This window comes from Equus asinus, chromosome 7, assembly GCF_041296235.1.
Source record: "Equus asinus isolate D_3611 breed Donkey chromosome 7, EquAss-T2T_v2, whole genome shotgun sequence".
NCBI lineage: Eukaryota > Metazoa > Chordata > Mammalia > Perissodactyla > Equidae > Equus > Equus asinus.
Window position 1 is genome coordinate 42,051,143 of NC_091796.1, and position 14,778 is coordinate 42,065,920.

Below are 14,778 nucleotides of genomic sequence, written 5' to 3' on the forward strand. Positions count from 1 at the left end.
ATAAAAGGATTCTTATAAAAAAAAAATTTGTCCCAATTTTCAAAAAGTACACAACTAGCACAAACCGTGGCACTTCATCCTAGTGTTGCATAGTTAATCCATTTGCATCAGACAAGGTCTGGGGGTTCATATTGGCAGGTGGGGGTTTCAGGATTTGGGAGTGGTGAGTGAGTTAACACTGGGGTTCAGCCCTATCCCTGGACCTGGGGATAGGTGATGGAAGAACAGGAACCAGGCAGCCATCCTGGGGATGAGGTGGGGTGGGGGATATGAGTGGGTTGTAGAGATATGGTAGCACAGTGGCAGGGGGGAGTAGGGTACCCATAGTAACTAACACTTAGGGAACGCTTAGAATATGCCAGGCTTTATTCTGCATGTCTTTCATGCATCATATCATTTAATTTTGCAACAACTCTGAGAGGTAAATAACAGTGCTCATTTTATTGGGGTTATCAGATGTTTTCCTCTCTATTCTCACCTATAAAGTAACTGGACAATGTCCTTTAGTCTTGTTTCTTTCCCTTAGGCCTGTATTTCTTTTGCTTTTGGCTTCCATCTTATGTCATACGCCATGCCGAGATAGATTCACCCTAAAGATCAAGTGTCCGTGTGGACCCTGCTCCCCAGGCTCCGGCAGCTGGAGGACTGGCAGGAATCATGCCCAGAGCTCTCAGGGAGAACTGTCACCATGTACACATCAGTGAGTAAGAGGGGTTTTTTTTGTTGCCATTAATATGTTTAGTTTCTGGTTTCTGAAATTAGAAAACTGTGAAGCTCGGCTGCCCAGATGGGCTCCACGGGCCTTCGGCTGCTGTCTGTTCATCTCTTTAAGGACAACTGTGGTTCCAACTTTCTATCTGCAAATAAACACCCATTTCCAGCCAAGCTTCTCCAAAAATCAACCACAAGAAGTCTAAATGGTTTAATTTTAGAAGTAGAATATACCATAGACAGCATCCGGTATTACTTTAATTATCTTACTTAATGAATGGGAGTGCTGACACCTGAGAGGTTACTTGAGCAGCCCAAGACACAAAGGAGGTTGCTCCTGAGTTTGGGTCCCACGCACCCTTTAATATAGTACAATGGAAAACCGGTTCAAGTCAGCAGAATCATCTTCACAGCCAGAAGACATTCTTAAAATAACAAAATTCCTCTACTCATATTGCATTTCATGTTACACCTGTTGTTTCAAAATTGTATTACAGAGGAATCCATTTCAGTGACTACATCATCTAGTCCAAACACATTGAATAAATTGAGACGCTTGTTTAGAATAAGTAGTTTATATTTCATTCCTTTGTTTAGAAAAATTTCATGATGAAACAAAAAAAATCAACTTTTAATAGCCTCAATCAGTTACCTAGTGTGAAAAATGAAAATAAATATCTAAGATGAGTTCTTTTCAAATTGCTCTTCCACCCTTTCCTGGAATGAGAAAAAACATGAGCCAGCCTTAAGGCATTAAAGGTTAAAGAGTAGGCAAGAGCGTGGAAATGTCCTATTGTCAAGGACTATGATGATGGCCTGAGATTTCCAGAACCTACAACCAGCTTGCTTCTCCATCCTGTGGAAAGCTTCATGCCAGAGATTATGATGTCATCATTAACAGGAGGAGGTGTGTTTATAAAATCATTGCTGGAAAAACATGAGGGTTAAAAAATATGGAAACAGAAGGATGTCAACTATAGCCTCATGCTGATGACCCAAGCTTATTTTACTAACAAAGGTTCAATGATAAATTTTGTGAATAGGGATATGAATAGAACAGCTCAGTGTGTGTCATTCACTGATAAAACAGAGCATGGGCTTATTACATAGAATGTAAGGCATGTACCATTTGACATTACGTTTGACTTTAAATATATAGTCAATATTATACTAATTTTGGCTCTGTGTATAATGGCATTAGGATGGTAAATGTTCTCAAGAACTGAAATGGCGTGAGTGTCATGGTTGGCTCTTGAAACAGGTTTCTCCAAACACCCTGGAGGAGACAAAGCAAACCAAATGGAAGAGACAAGTTTCTCCTTTGTGGTCAGACTTCCCTGGTTTAAACCGGTAATTGAAAAGAAGTGGAAGATGAGTCAGAGTGCCCTGTCATTGCTTTCTGAAGAGCTGCAAGCACACTGCCTTTATATTGTAATCTTCCAGGGTAAGTGCTGCAATATTTCATCCAGTTTAAGTACACTTCAAACCAAAAGGTAAATTTTATCCCATTCTTTTTCTTTTCTTGCCATGAACTCTGGTTTTGGTGGTAGGAAAGAAAGGGAGAAATTTCCACTCTATGTCCAGGAGTCCAATTTAGGAGATAAGTTATGACGGCCAATGGTTGGCTTTAATTGTGATAAGGGAGGGTCTTGGAGAAAATTAGTAGCCCATATTTAGTCAACATCGAGGACTCAAGAGATGCATTTTCCATAGTAATTCACACTTGATTTTGTTATTTTCTTTTAGCCTGGATTCCATTATTTATTTATTTACTATTCTCTTAACTTATGGTAATTTTCTCATATCTTTGTTATACTGGCCATGAAATTTCCAAAAAAAACCTCCCAAGACCCCAAAGAAAGGTGTGGCACAGATGAAAACCCCGTGTGAACTGCCCTAGGATGTCTGCAGTGAATTTACTCCAGCAAAAAGCGTGTAAAATAGTCTCCCTGGGGTCAACCCTCTAACAGTTGGGCTGTGGGCAGCCGTGACAGAAAATCCGGCCTCTCCAGCTCCTGGACGGCCTTTGCGGGTCTGTAGCTGCCCCCAGAGCGGGGCCCGCAGTCGGCCGAGAGGGCAGCGCGCAGGGCGGAGCCGGGGCCGGGCGCGCGCTCGGGGAGTGAGTCTTTGTACAGTCAGGGCTTCAGCTGGGCAGGGCCAGCTGTTAATCCTGCAGGCGGACACCGGGGCGGGGGGGCAGATGCGGCATATAGGTGGCGTCCGCTGGTGAGAAACACCTAGCGCAGGTAAAAGGGAGGCGGCGAAAGGGAGTTCCCACCTGTTGCGTTCTTAGAGAAATGAAGACTTGAGAAAATACCAAGGAGGGGCCGATCGGTGTCTTTCGGACGCGCCTGGAGCTCCACCCTCGGCCAGAGGAAAAGCCCCTTGGGTGAGAGGCAGGAGCTTCAGAGAAATCGAGAAGAAAAGCGCCTCTCCTCGCGCTGCACCTCTTTCGCCTCACACTCTTGCGCACCGGCCTGTACCCGGCCGCGGCCCCTGTGCCCGCCGAGTCCTCGCATCCCGGCCTCCGGGTGCCTCGGCAGTCGACGTGTCCCCAAGTCCTCCCATGGCGGCAGCCCGACCCACGAGCTCCGGGAGCGGGGCCCTCTGCCGGCTAGTCCTGCTGACCCTCACGGTGAGTGGCTGCCCGGCCACCGGCCCCCGGGAGGGGGCTCCGACCTATTGTGGAGAAGGTGGAAACTTTGGGAGCGGGGGTGAGTGGGGGTGGCGGGCAAAGCGGGGGTTAATGGGCCTCCGGCTGGCTGAACAAAATGGAATTGGTGGGGGTGGGGGAGGGAAGACAGAAAGAGGATGGCGACCTGGCGCCGCGATCCCCAAGGCAAGGCAAAGGGTGTCTCTGCAGATGGGATCAGCGCACCAGATGAGAGACAGAGGCACGAGCTGTAAACGCCCATCCAAAATCGTGGCCGCTGGGCACGAGCGGGCCAGCGCCGTGTGCCAGCGCTGCGCCTCCGCGCCTGTCGCAAATCCCGGGGAGGGTGCAGTCCAGCTCGGCCGCAGCGCGGGGTTCAGGCGCCGGACAGGGGGAGCCGTTGGGCGGACGCGACGGGAAGCGCCTGTCCTCGGGGAAAAGAGAGGACTCCGCGGCTTTAGGGAGGATTGCTGTGTGTGTGTGTGTGTGTGTGTGTGTGTGTGTGTGTTGGGGGGCGGTGGTCTCAACCCTCTGCGCGTAAAGATCGTAGGTGGGCGGCCCTACGTGACCCTTTGTGTAAGTTCTGTTGTTTCTCACCACCTGAAGTTACTTTCTCCTTAATTTGTGGAGAAGTGATCATCCTGTTCTGCCTTCTGCTCCCCACTGTGGCTTCTTCCCCACCTTAAGGAACACAATATCAAAGACCCTGCCTACCCAGAGGTGGGAGCTCAAGCGGGTGGCCTTATTTGGGGCGGGACTACTGCCTCCCTGGCAGAAAAGACTGGGATCTCATTGGAGGATCAGAAGTTCCCCAGTAGGAGAAATTCAGTACGAAGGAACAGCCTCTGGGAGAGTTTGGGATTAGAGGTCCCCCAGACTGGACGTCCTTGGTTCCCTGGAAGGAGAGAAGTTAAATACACCAGGTGCAACAGAGGCCTCAACTGGGTAGCGTCCTTTCATGTTGAGCCTCAGGTTTGGGGGCTCAAGTCGACCTTAAAGGCCAAGGGACAAACCTGGAGAACAGATAGCAGTAAGATTCCTTCTGGGAAAGGTGGAACTGAGAGACTGAAATAGTCGGATAATTTTCCTTTCTCGACTGCTCTCATTTTACAGCAAATTCCTTAAACTTTTAAGTCATGAAATTGTAATTGTTACTATCATTAGAATGTCTTTAGAAGCTGCACAGGCCAGAAGCGGGGTAGAGAGAAAAAGAGCGCTGCCTCTGGTTGCAGCCCGCATGCTGCGGCGTTCTAGCTGGAAGGCTTGGTGCGAGTCCCGCAAGTTGTTCTGACGCTCTTGTGCATATGTGTGCAAAGCCCTGCCAGTCTCAGCCTCAGATGGTTGTTGTGGTCGTGAGCCTCAAGTGTGATAGAAGATGTTATTAAATAAGAGTGACTTTGGGGGACACGCTTTACATTTCCTCCTCTCCACACACCCAAGTAATCCCTCACCGTTCCGCAAATCAGCTTCTCCCGCTTCCTCAAATTACGTCACCTCGCACGTTTCTTAATTACTTGAACTCTGACTTCTGCCTAAACACCGAGTGAAGCTTCTGGAAGATCATCAGGGATCTCCATTGCTAATCCAAATCATACGGTTGCACCTTGTAGATTGTGCCTTTATTCTTGAAATTCACTCCTCTCTTCTTTTGCCCTTCCTGACCACCCAGAATTAGACTCCCTATTCTAAGTCCTGTCACTCAAATATACAGGTGCCTACATTTACTAAATTTATGTCGCTAGCGTGCATGTGCTCATTGAACAATGGGCCTTTTATCTCTCTACTGTGAAGTGTGCCACAGCATTATCATCTTCCCAAACAATGTTGCTTTTCTTCTAGTGTCCGGTATTTCAATAAATGACGCTACCATGTACCTTGTTCCTCAAGTAGGAAGTTTGGAAGCTGTTTGTTTTACCTTCCTCACTGCTCCCCCCCCCAAATCCGCCATTAAATCCTACTAATCTGCATTCAGAAATATCTCATGGATAGCTTTACTTCCATCCAGCACCTCTGCTGTTACTTTTTGCTATTACAAATAATGTCACAATGAATAAACTTATATATATGTCATTTCATATATGGGCAGGTGTATCAATAGAACAGATTACCAGAAATAGGATTGCCGGATAAAAGTGTGAATGACTGTATAATTTTGTTGGTCATTACCAGCTCCCTCTCCTCTCCATAAAGGTCGTATGTGTTTACACAGAAAGCTATGTTATGATACATGGCATAGCACATCATTGAGGAGCATATATATATACACATATAGCATATATATACATTAAGACATTATTTTGGATAGGAAAAGTCAACAATATATCAATTCTCACTAAGTTAAATTGTAAACTTTATGATCATATTATATATATATAGTGGGAGACTACTTGATCTAGGCAGTCATTTGGCAAAAGGTAAAGTTGAATTCATACCTCATGCAGCACACTACAGAAAACTCCAAATAGATGAAAGATTTAAATGTAACATATGATACTATACAGATAATAGAAGAAAACATGGTGAATTTCTATTTAAATTTGGAGCCAGGAAGTCCTATTTATGGCTCAGCTTTCAAAAGCCATTTATCAAAATTGAGAAAATCAGCTATGTTAAAGTGTGTACACGCACACACACACACACACACACACACACACACGTCCGGGGCAAAAAACTAAACCAAACCAAACCAAAACGTCATAAGCGAAGTCAAAGGTAACTGATACACTGGAAAAAAGCTATTTGCAGATCATATTTTAAAAGGCTAATCTATTAATATATAAAGAGTTCCTGTATATCAAGAAGTCAGACATGAACATGGATGTGAGAAATTAGCATAAAGTAATAAAAATAGACCATAAAAACATTTTAGCCTCACTCATAATCATAAAAGATGAATTTAAAACTACATTGAAATCTCATTTCTCATTTGGCAAACATCCAAGAGTTTGGAGAAATAGAAACTCTCATAGATTGTTGGTGAGTGTAACAAAAAGTTACAACCTTTATGGACTATATAGAGTTATATAAGATGCAAATAGAAATTATTTTACTTCTTACTTTTTAGTTTGTGTGCATCTAATATCTTTATATCTATTCATATACCTGCATTGTTTTAGTTATTGAGACTTCATAGAATCTTTTAACATTTGCTAGGGCTAATATCCTTCTATTGCTTTTCTTTTTCCTAATTTTCCTATCTTAACTATATATTTTTCCTGATGACCTTTTAAATCAGCTTGTCTAGTTCCAGAAAAAACACTGTTGAGATTTTTATTGGGATCATAAAGTTTAAAATTTAACTTAATGAGAATTGATATATTTGTGTTGTTGATTTTTCCTATCCAAAATAATGATACGTCTTTCTTTTTGTGCAAGTCTACTTTTGGGTCCTTGAAAAATATTTTCAGATTTTTCTCAAATAGGCTTACATGTTTCTTGTTAAGTTTACTCCTTGGCATTTTCACTTTTTATTGCTTTTGAAAATGATTTCTTGTCTTCTATTATATTATTTAACTGGTTTTATTTATGTGTTGGAAGACTAATGATTTCTGTATTTTAATAGTTATTTCTGCTCCTTTACCTAAATGATCTTATTATTTTGTGGTAATTTATTGATTGATTTGCTTGGATTTTCCAGATAAACAGTCATATCAAATGCAAATAGAGATTTTTTTTACCTCTTCCTTTCCAATTCATATGCCATCTAATATTTTCCTCTTGCCTGATATACCTTAATATAATGTTAACTATAAATGATGACCTTGGAAAGTCTACTTGCTTCTGAATTTAGTGGGGATGCCTCTAGTGGTTTCCCATTGATGTTGTTATTATAATATAATATAAAAATCATATTGAAGAAGTATTCATCGATTTCTGTATTTTGAGGCTTTTCAAAAATATGTAAATAGAGTTACTGAATTTGGTCAAAGGTCTTTCAGCATCTGTGGTAGTGATCACATGCCAGGCCTTCTTAAAACTAATTTAATGGCTTGAGGTTCCTAGACTAAGCAAGTGATGTAAATGTGGACCACAAATCCATGCTTGAGCTGGTTTACTTCTGACTCAACGTTACAATGAAAGTTTAGTATTTGAGGTCCCAGTGGGTGGCTCTTCTCTCAGATCTTATGTGGCCCACGCTTTGATTTCACTCTCAGAGGCCAACAAACCAGAGTCAAATCTTTTCAGATCAGAAGTTGTTTCTGGGCTCCTCATACCACTCTGTGTTCCAGTTTTATCCTCAGCTTTTGCCTAGCAATTCTTGCTAAATGTTTTAGGATGGTTAAAAACTGTATCCGTCATTTTTAGTTTTGGCATGGGAGTTTGTCTGAATGACCTAGTTGCCATTTTTTGAAATGAAAATTGTTTCCCCCTGATCCGTTCTCCACACTGGCCAGACATACCTTATTCAAATAGAAAGATACTTAGGTAGTTTATCTGCTTAAAATGAATCTGTGGTTTCTTATTGTCTTTAGGAAAAAAAATCCTTATACTTTGTTAATGCTGTTCAAAATCTGTTCCATGCCTACTTCTCTGAATCCATGTTAGACTACTGTCACCCTTGTGCTATATGCATCAGCCATTCCCGATTTCATTTTCAGCTCTGTGTCGTCTCTGGGCCTTCGAATGTGCTGTGCCTTTGTTTGGAACATGTCAACTCTGCCTCCTTTTGACATGGCTAATTTGTGGCCACTCTTCAGCTGACATCATCTGTCTCTTAAACAAGGCTTGTTCCCAATGCTCTCCCATAGCACCCTCTACTTCCCCATCACAGATTCATCTTACTTCATTGAAATGGCAAACAGGTCATACCCTTGAATTGAATGTTTCATGAGGATCATGTTTATTCTGTGTCTGGTGCGTAGTGGAGATTCAATAAATACTTGTTGAATGCAGAATGAATGGACGTCCAGGACACCGTTACCCAAAGTTTTGTCTTAATCTGGCCATTTCTCCCCTTCTCCACCATTTTTACCTTAGTCCAAGTCCCCGTCGTCCCCCTCTTAGATTCCTCCTGTAGCTTCCAAATTGGTCTCTTTGCTTCCACTCTTGCTCCTCTGTAGTCTGTTCTCACATAGCCACCAGAATGCTTCTATGTAAATGCTCTCCAGATTACGCCACTTCAAAGCTTCTAAACTACTGTTGCTTCTCTTCGCACTCAGAATAAAATCTGCACTCCTACTACAGCCTTTTAGACTCTACGTGATGTGCCCCTGCTTGTCTCTTTACTATCATCTCGCATCACTCTTCCCTCACTGTGCTCTCCCACTGTGACCTCCTTTTTGTTCCTCCAACACGCCAGGTGAAGTCCCCCTCCAGGGCCTTTGTTCTGTTTTTGCTCCATCTGGAAGACTCCTCCACAGTCAGTGAAGTGCTTTGCTTCCTCATTTCCTTCAGGCTTCTGGTCTTCCCTTTGTCACTCTCTTTCCCTACTTTATTTTTGTCATGACATTTGTCTCTTGACATTATGTGACCTTTGTCCATTTGCGTATTTTTTTTTTGTCTCTCCTTCTAAAGTAATCTCCACGAGGTCAAGGACTTTGCTTTGTTCACTGCTGTAGCCTTTAAACACTGCCTAGCACCTAGTAAACAATGATTGCTAGTGGATGTATGCTTTCAGTCACCTGGAGCTGGCCTCCTCAGTTATCCGGTTCTACTGCTGTTCTCTCTCAACTCAGCAGCCGGTGAAATTCTTCTCATCTTTTAATTTCCAATCCAAATACTGTCTCTTCATTGAGTCCATCGGTAAATTCCAAATGAAATGTAATTTCTGCCTTGCCTGATCCTTCACATGTAATTTAAATCGCATAATTAAAGTTTCTTTCTTTCTTTCTTTGATTGGCCCTGAGCTAACATCTGTTGCCAGTCTTTCTCCTTTTTTTTCTTCTTCTCCCCAAAGCCCCCCAATACTTAGTTGTATATTCTAGTTGCAGGTCCTTCTAGTTCTGCTATGTGGGATGCTGCCTCAGCATGGCTTGATGAGCAGTGCTAGGTCCACGCCTAGGATCCGAACCTGCAAAACCTGGGGCCACCTAAGCAAAGCGAGTGAACTTAACCACTCGGCCATGGGGCCAGCCCCCAAAGGTTCTGTAATGAGTATTGGAAATGAAAATTTTCGTCCAAATTTTGATGATCTTAATGTATGTTTCTAGACTTTTTAAATAACAGTGTAAATACTAGTTAGCCACCTTGCTTTTGATCAAAGGCCTTTGCAAAACTGTAGAAAAACATTGTGATCTTTCAGACGCATCCAATGTAAAATTTCAGAGAGAACAAAATTAAATTTCAGTATATTCAAATGTATGTTGTATTGGAGGTGGTTCACCATAAATCACTAACTCATTTAAGAAATTTTAAGTGAAATGTTTTCTAAAATGACCTTAACTCTCATTTGTGAGAAGATGCACCTTCAGATGGCATTCAGATTTAAAGTTATTTGCCTGTTTATAGGGTCATACATAATACTCTCCAAGTCATTCCAAGGCAATAAGTTAATGCTTCTCTTTAAAAGCATTGAGATTTTGTTTAGAATATTATTAATTTGGTACCATAGCTCATCCTCAATTGCAAATCAATTGAAACAATTTGCTGGTTCATCACATTTGTTTTTGTTTCACTTTTCTATTTACATAACTGGGCTGCCTTCCTAATGTTTTTTAACACTCTCACAATAGGTTGTCATTGGTTCCTCAGTATACCCACTGAGTCAGTCAATGGAGTGACTGTTAACTCCATTTTACAGAATAGAGAGCAAAGCCCAAGAGGGTGTGGAATTCCAAGTTGCTTTGTGAAGGGGGGAGCCATGGCTCTCAGTCTGTTGTTTTATTCTTCGCCTCCACACAATTTTTTCTGATTTCTTACTTACTCCAGTGTATGTTTTTTATTTTATTTTGCCAACTATATAAACTGCCTTATAATTATATAAATTTATAATTTATATAAACTATATACACATGAAAAGGAATTTTTATGCATAATATTCATTTGATATTTTAGATCTTAATATTTGCCTGTGATGCCTGCAAAAAAGTGACACTGCATGTTCCCTCCAAACTAGACGCTGAGAAATTTGTTGGCAGAGGTAAGAAACTGCCAAAATATGTAGTAAATCCTAATTTGGTGTGATCTTGTAACATTAGTGTAAATTTTTAGAAAGATAACTCTATTGGAACTAATTGTTAAATCGAATATAATACATTACCATTTATAATACATATAGAGTCATTCCAATGAAAGGAAGTTTGGGTTTTATTGAAGAACATGATTATATGAAGCAGATAAAGTTTAGTTTGAGTAATAAAATTATTATTAATGTTTATGCTAGATGAAGGATATGGTGTATGTTATAATATGCTTCTATGAAATTGAGAAACAGTATTGAAGCTATTTCTTGAGTTATTGTTTGGGGATTCTCATCCTAAAACATTTTGGCATCTCATTGACATTTACTTGCACATATTATTTTTTATCAATTTTTTTTTCACATAACTCAACTGTGAAAAGATCAGACCAATGAGAACAGAGAATGTGATGACTATTAACAATAGATGTAAAGAGTTCAGTAATATTTTGATTCAATAACTGCTGATTTTCATCCTCTAGATTCTGTTTAACTTCCTTCAAGTGTCCCTATGTGTTACTCTATGGCTGATTTCAGTTAATAAAGAAAAACTTTTTTTGGTGTCAGTTTAAATATTCAAACATTGGAGTTCATAAGCCTTTATTTCAAGACAAGTATCTCTTTTTTTTAAAGGTTGTAAAGTACGTATTATAAGTGATGTATTTAAATACAATTTAATTAACCATATGATTTCATATGTCCTTTTAAAAATGCAAAATTTATAAGTGTCAGTGTAATTAATTTTAAGTTTTTGGCTCCCTCACCAAATACATAGATTACTGTTAAAAGTCCATATTGTTTTATAGACTGTTTTTACCTTACAAATGATTTTTATGTATGTTTTCCACAGTTAACCTGAAGGAATGCTTTAAATCTGCAAATCTAATTCGTTCAAGTGATCCTGATTTCCAAATTTTAGAAGATGGTTCAGTCTATACAAAGAATGCTATTCTTTTGTCTTCAGAGAAGAGAAATTTTACCATATTACTTTCCAACACTGAGAACCAAGAAGAGAAGAAAATGGTTGTCCTTTTAGAGCATCAAACAAAGGTATACCAAACTAGAAAAATGAAATATAGTGAAATATTTTCTTCATGTGTAACTAAAATTACCAGGGAAGATGTGGAATCAGAAAGGATATGCAATAGTTTGCTTGAAGAAGAATGGAAAGCATGATACAATTTAACAGTGTTCAAATGGAAAAGGGTTGTGCAACATAGATTATTACAGGTTGTAATTCCTTTTCAGTTGGGACATAAAAGGAGAAACTGGGATATGTTACAGCATAAGAACTCGAGGGACACAAAGAAGTATTTCTTGATCTTTACTGTTGAATAGATTTCCAAAAAGAAACCTTGAAACTCTATCTCTGGAGGTCTCATGTATCTTAGACAGCACATTTTGTAATCTTAGAAAATAGATGACTATTTTAGGTTGAGGTTCAGACCTCATGCATGCTTATTATATTGTCACACTCAAGATCAAAATGACCTCTATTCAACCATTGGCCGTTACTCACTGCCACAGTTTGAGAGTTGTCACCATGTTTTTCTCCTCATTCTGACACAGATCTCTCTGTTGGCCCCCTGGCTCTTCCTAATTGCTGGTGAGTGGAAGATGCTTATGCTAATTTAGAAGAACACACACTCTATTTTCTTTACATATCTCTCCTCCCATGTTTTTGCATGGCAATATGGCAACAGCAATTTTTATTTTCCCAGTTTTGCTTCTAGGCTTCCAATTCCATCTCTCTTCCTTCCATATTTCTACCAAGTTATTTTCTCAAGAGATTGCTGTGCTAACAGGGCAGTTATTTCTTCATTGTCTTTTTGCAGTGTTGATATTTAGTGTGGTTTTCAAGCACCACCATGGTTTTACACCTCCCCAGCTAATCCTCATGAGAGGAGAAAGATGCATCAGAGTTCTAATGTTTGAGAATAAAGTAGTCATTGACTTTATCATTGTTTTTCTGTCTTCTCAATTGAGGTACTAAAGAAAAGACATTCTAAGGAAAAAGTTCTAAGACGTGCCAAGAGAAGATGGGCTCCTATTCCTTGTTCAGTGCTAGAGAATTCCTTGGGTCCTTTCCCCCTTTTTCTGCAACAGGTACAATTTACTTTTCTTCCACTGTGAAAGTTTATGGGTTCCATCTTTTTTTTAATTTGGACAATGAGTATGCAGTTATTTAAAAAATAGTTGTGTATGAATATATGAATGAATGAGTGGGTGTATTATATGTTTCAATATATGGATATAAATATATATCTTTATACCTACGTATACTTTTTGAAGTTTTAGTCATGCAAAGGTCATTTATAAAACTGTAAAACTCATCTAGCACTCTCAAACACATGGTTTCTTAATGAATTTTCCTATCAGCAAGTGCATCACAGAACCTGGGCATAGTCTAGAAAACCCCCAAACGTCTTCCATAACAAAGGATGAAATCACTGATAAATGAACAAATGCCATAAAGGGCAAAGACACATACACCTTTCTGTTGCTTATGTCCAAGTCCACTGCTTAAATCACACCGGCTCCACATTTTCTCTCCTTTTTTAATTTTACTGGCAACCCACGCGAATCTTCTTGTCTTCTTCCACTGTCAGTGGCCAGTAACATTCAGTCTATGACTTGGGTTTCTTTTCCCTCAGTTCTTGAAATGGTGAGAGAGTATCTTCCTTTGTATCCCACCAACAAATTTAACGCAACTGAGAGAAGAGCATATTAAAGTTGAGAAAGAAATTGCTAGAAAATAATTGTTTTAGGCATCCTGATATAAGGGGATGAAAACAACTTGGAAAAAACTTGCTTTTTGAATCAAAATATCACACTTGCCAGGATAGTACACCATTTCTATTCTCATTTTTCCCCCCTCAGCTCTTAGAATAAAGAAGATGCTGACAAGTAACAAAAACTAATTAAGAAAGGCGTTTTCCAAGTTTTTGCTCCACAGACAATATACTTTAAACCCAGTGTCTTAAGTATTATGTTATATATAATAAAAATTCAGGTTTAAAAAAATTGAAAAAAGGAAATTTTACATGCTCAGAATACTTTGTTTTCTAAGACAGAAAAAGTCTTAAATGTTTGGTCCATATAGGCACCATTTCGCCTTTAAAGTTATTCTGGAAAACTAAGATGCTACTACATTATTTTCCTCAGGCCTGGCTCATGAAATTTCCTGATTATTACGTTGCCTTATTTTATTGCTGCTTTTTATTCATATATAATAATAAATTAAAGAGAGTTATTACTCATTGCAATAAAAATGGCAATGTGATTGCATACATTTATGGATGAAAGTTTTGCTGAAATAAAAAATTTGTCTCTTTTTATATAATGTATACTTTCTAGATTCAATCTGACACAGCCCAGAACTACACTATCTACTATTCCATAAGGGGGCCTGGAGTTGACCGAGAACCTAAAAATTTATTTTATGTAGAGAGAGATACTGGAAACCTGTATTGCACTCGTGCTGTGGATCGTGAGGAGTATGAATCTTTTGAGGTAAAGTCTAAAGTTTACATATTGTATAAGTAAGTATTAAGCTTGGCTGTTTCATCTCTCATTCTCAATTCATTTGCCTTCTGAGTTTGTCATCTCTGCTCTGGCTATTTCTGGTAGCACAGACTTAACTTGAAGCAAAAAGAATTTTATAGAATAAATAGTGTTAGGTTCTACTGGATTGTTCTTGGTATTGTAGTTTTACTATTTCTTTTCAAAAGAAGAAAAGAGCACCACTTTGAAGAGTAGGTATTTAGTTGGCAGAAAAGATCTGTGAACCTCCGTGTGGTACAGAGAGAGATCCCATAGGAGGTAAGTGAAGTGCAGAAGTTAAGCCTCAGTACTTTTCCAATGGGAGAAAGTTAACTTGTGGTGAGCAAATGAGGAGTATAGACAATGCTTAACTAAGATTATTCAGTCTTTTTATCAACTGATTAACTTCCCATGGTGGAATGAGTTAATATGTAAGAATTTAATCTAACATTGTGTTGATTTCCCAACAAGACCTGGTCATTTTCCTTAACTCAATTTTAATTATTTTACATCTATTTTGAATTAATTAATTATTCATCAGTAGACTAAGTTACCTGATTAGACATGCAAATTTTGAATGAAATATTTAGATTTCGAACTGCCACAACATGGCCTTCTAAGTACCTGTGATGTTCTGCTCTTTCTATGACAGCTGCTATTAGGAAAATTGGATTTGAAATTTTTCTTGTAAAATCAAAAGAAATAAATTGCTTTTCACATAACAATTTACAGCCATTCATCTGTTCTATTTCAG

The 14,778-nt window shown here is 39.4% G+C and overlaps 1 protein-coding gene across 4 annotated transcripts in view; it reads left to right on the forward strand.

Annotated features, from left to right (window-relative positions):
- Positions 1 to 357: 357 nt before the first annotated feature.
- DSC2 (desmocollin 2) overlaps positions 358 to 14,778 on the forward strand; it is a 35,727-nt gene continuing 21,306 nt past the window's right edge. For 2 of the 4 annotated variants that reach the window (XM_014842243.3, XM_014842241.3), the window contains exons 1-5: positions 358 to 3,346; positions 10,358 to 10,442; positions 11,332 to 11,531; positions 12,468 to 12,587; positions 13,839 to 13,994. In XM_014842243.3, the coding sequence (XP_014697729.1) occupies positions 3,278 to 3,346; positions 10,358 to 10,442; positions 11,332 to 11,531; positions 12,468 to 12,587; positions 13,839 to 13,994 (630 nt within the window). In that variant the 5' untranslated portion in view covers positions 358 to 3,277. The remainder of the gene's footprint in view (positions 3,347 to 10,357; positions 10,443 to 11,331; positions 11,532 to 12,467; positions 12,588 to 13,838; positions 13,995 to 14,778) is intronic. The other 2 variants (XM_014842244.3, XM_014842242.3) reach the window with 1 other exon arrangement.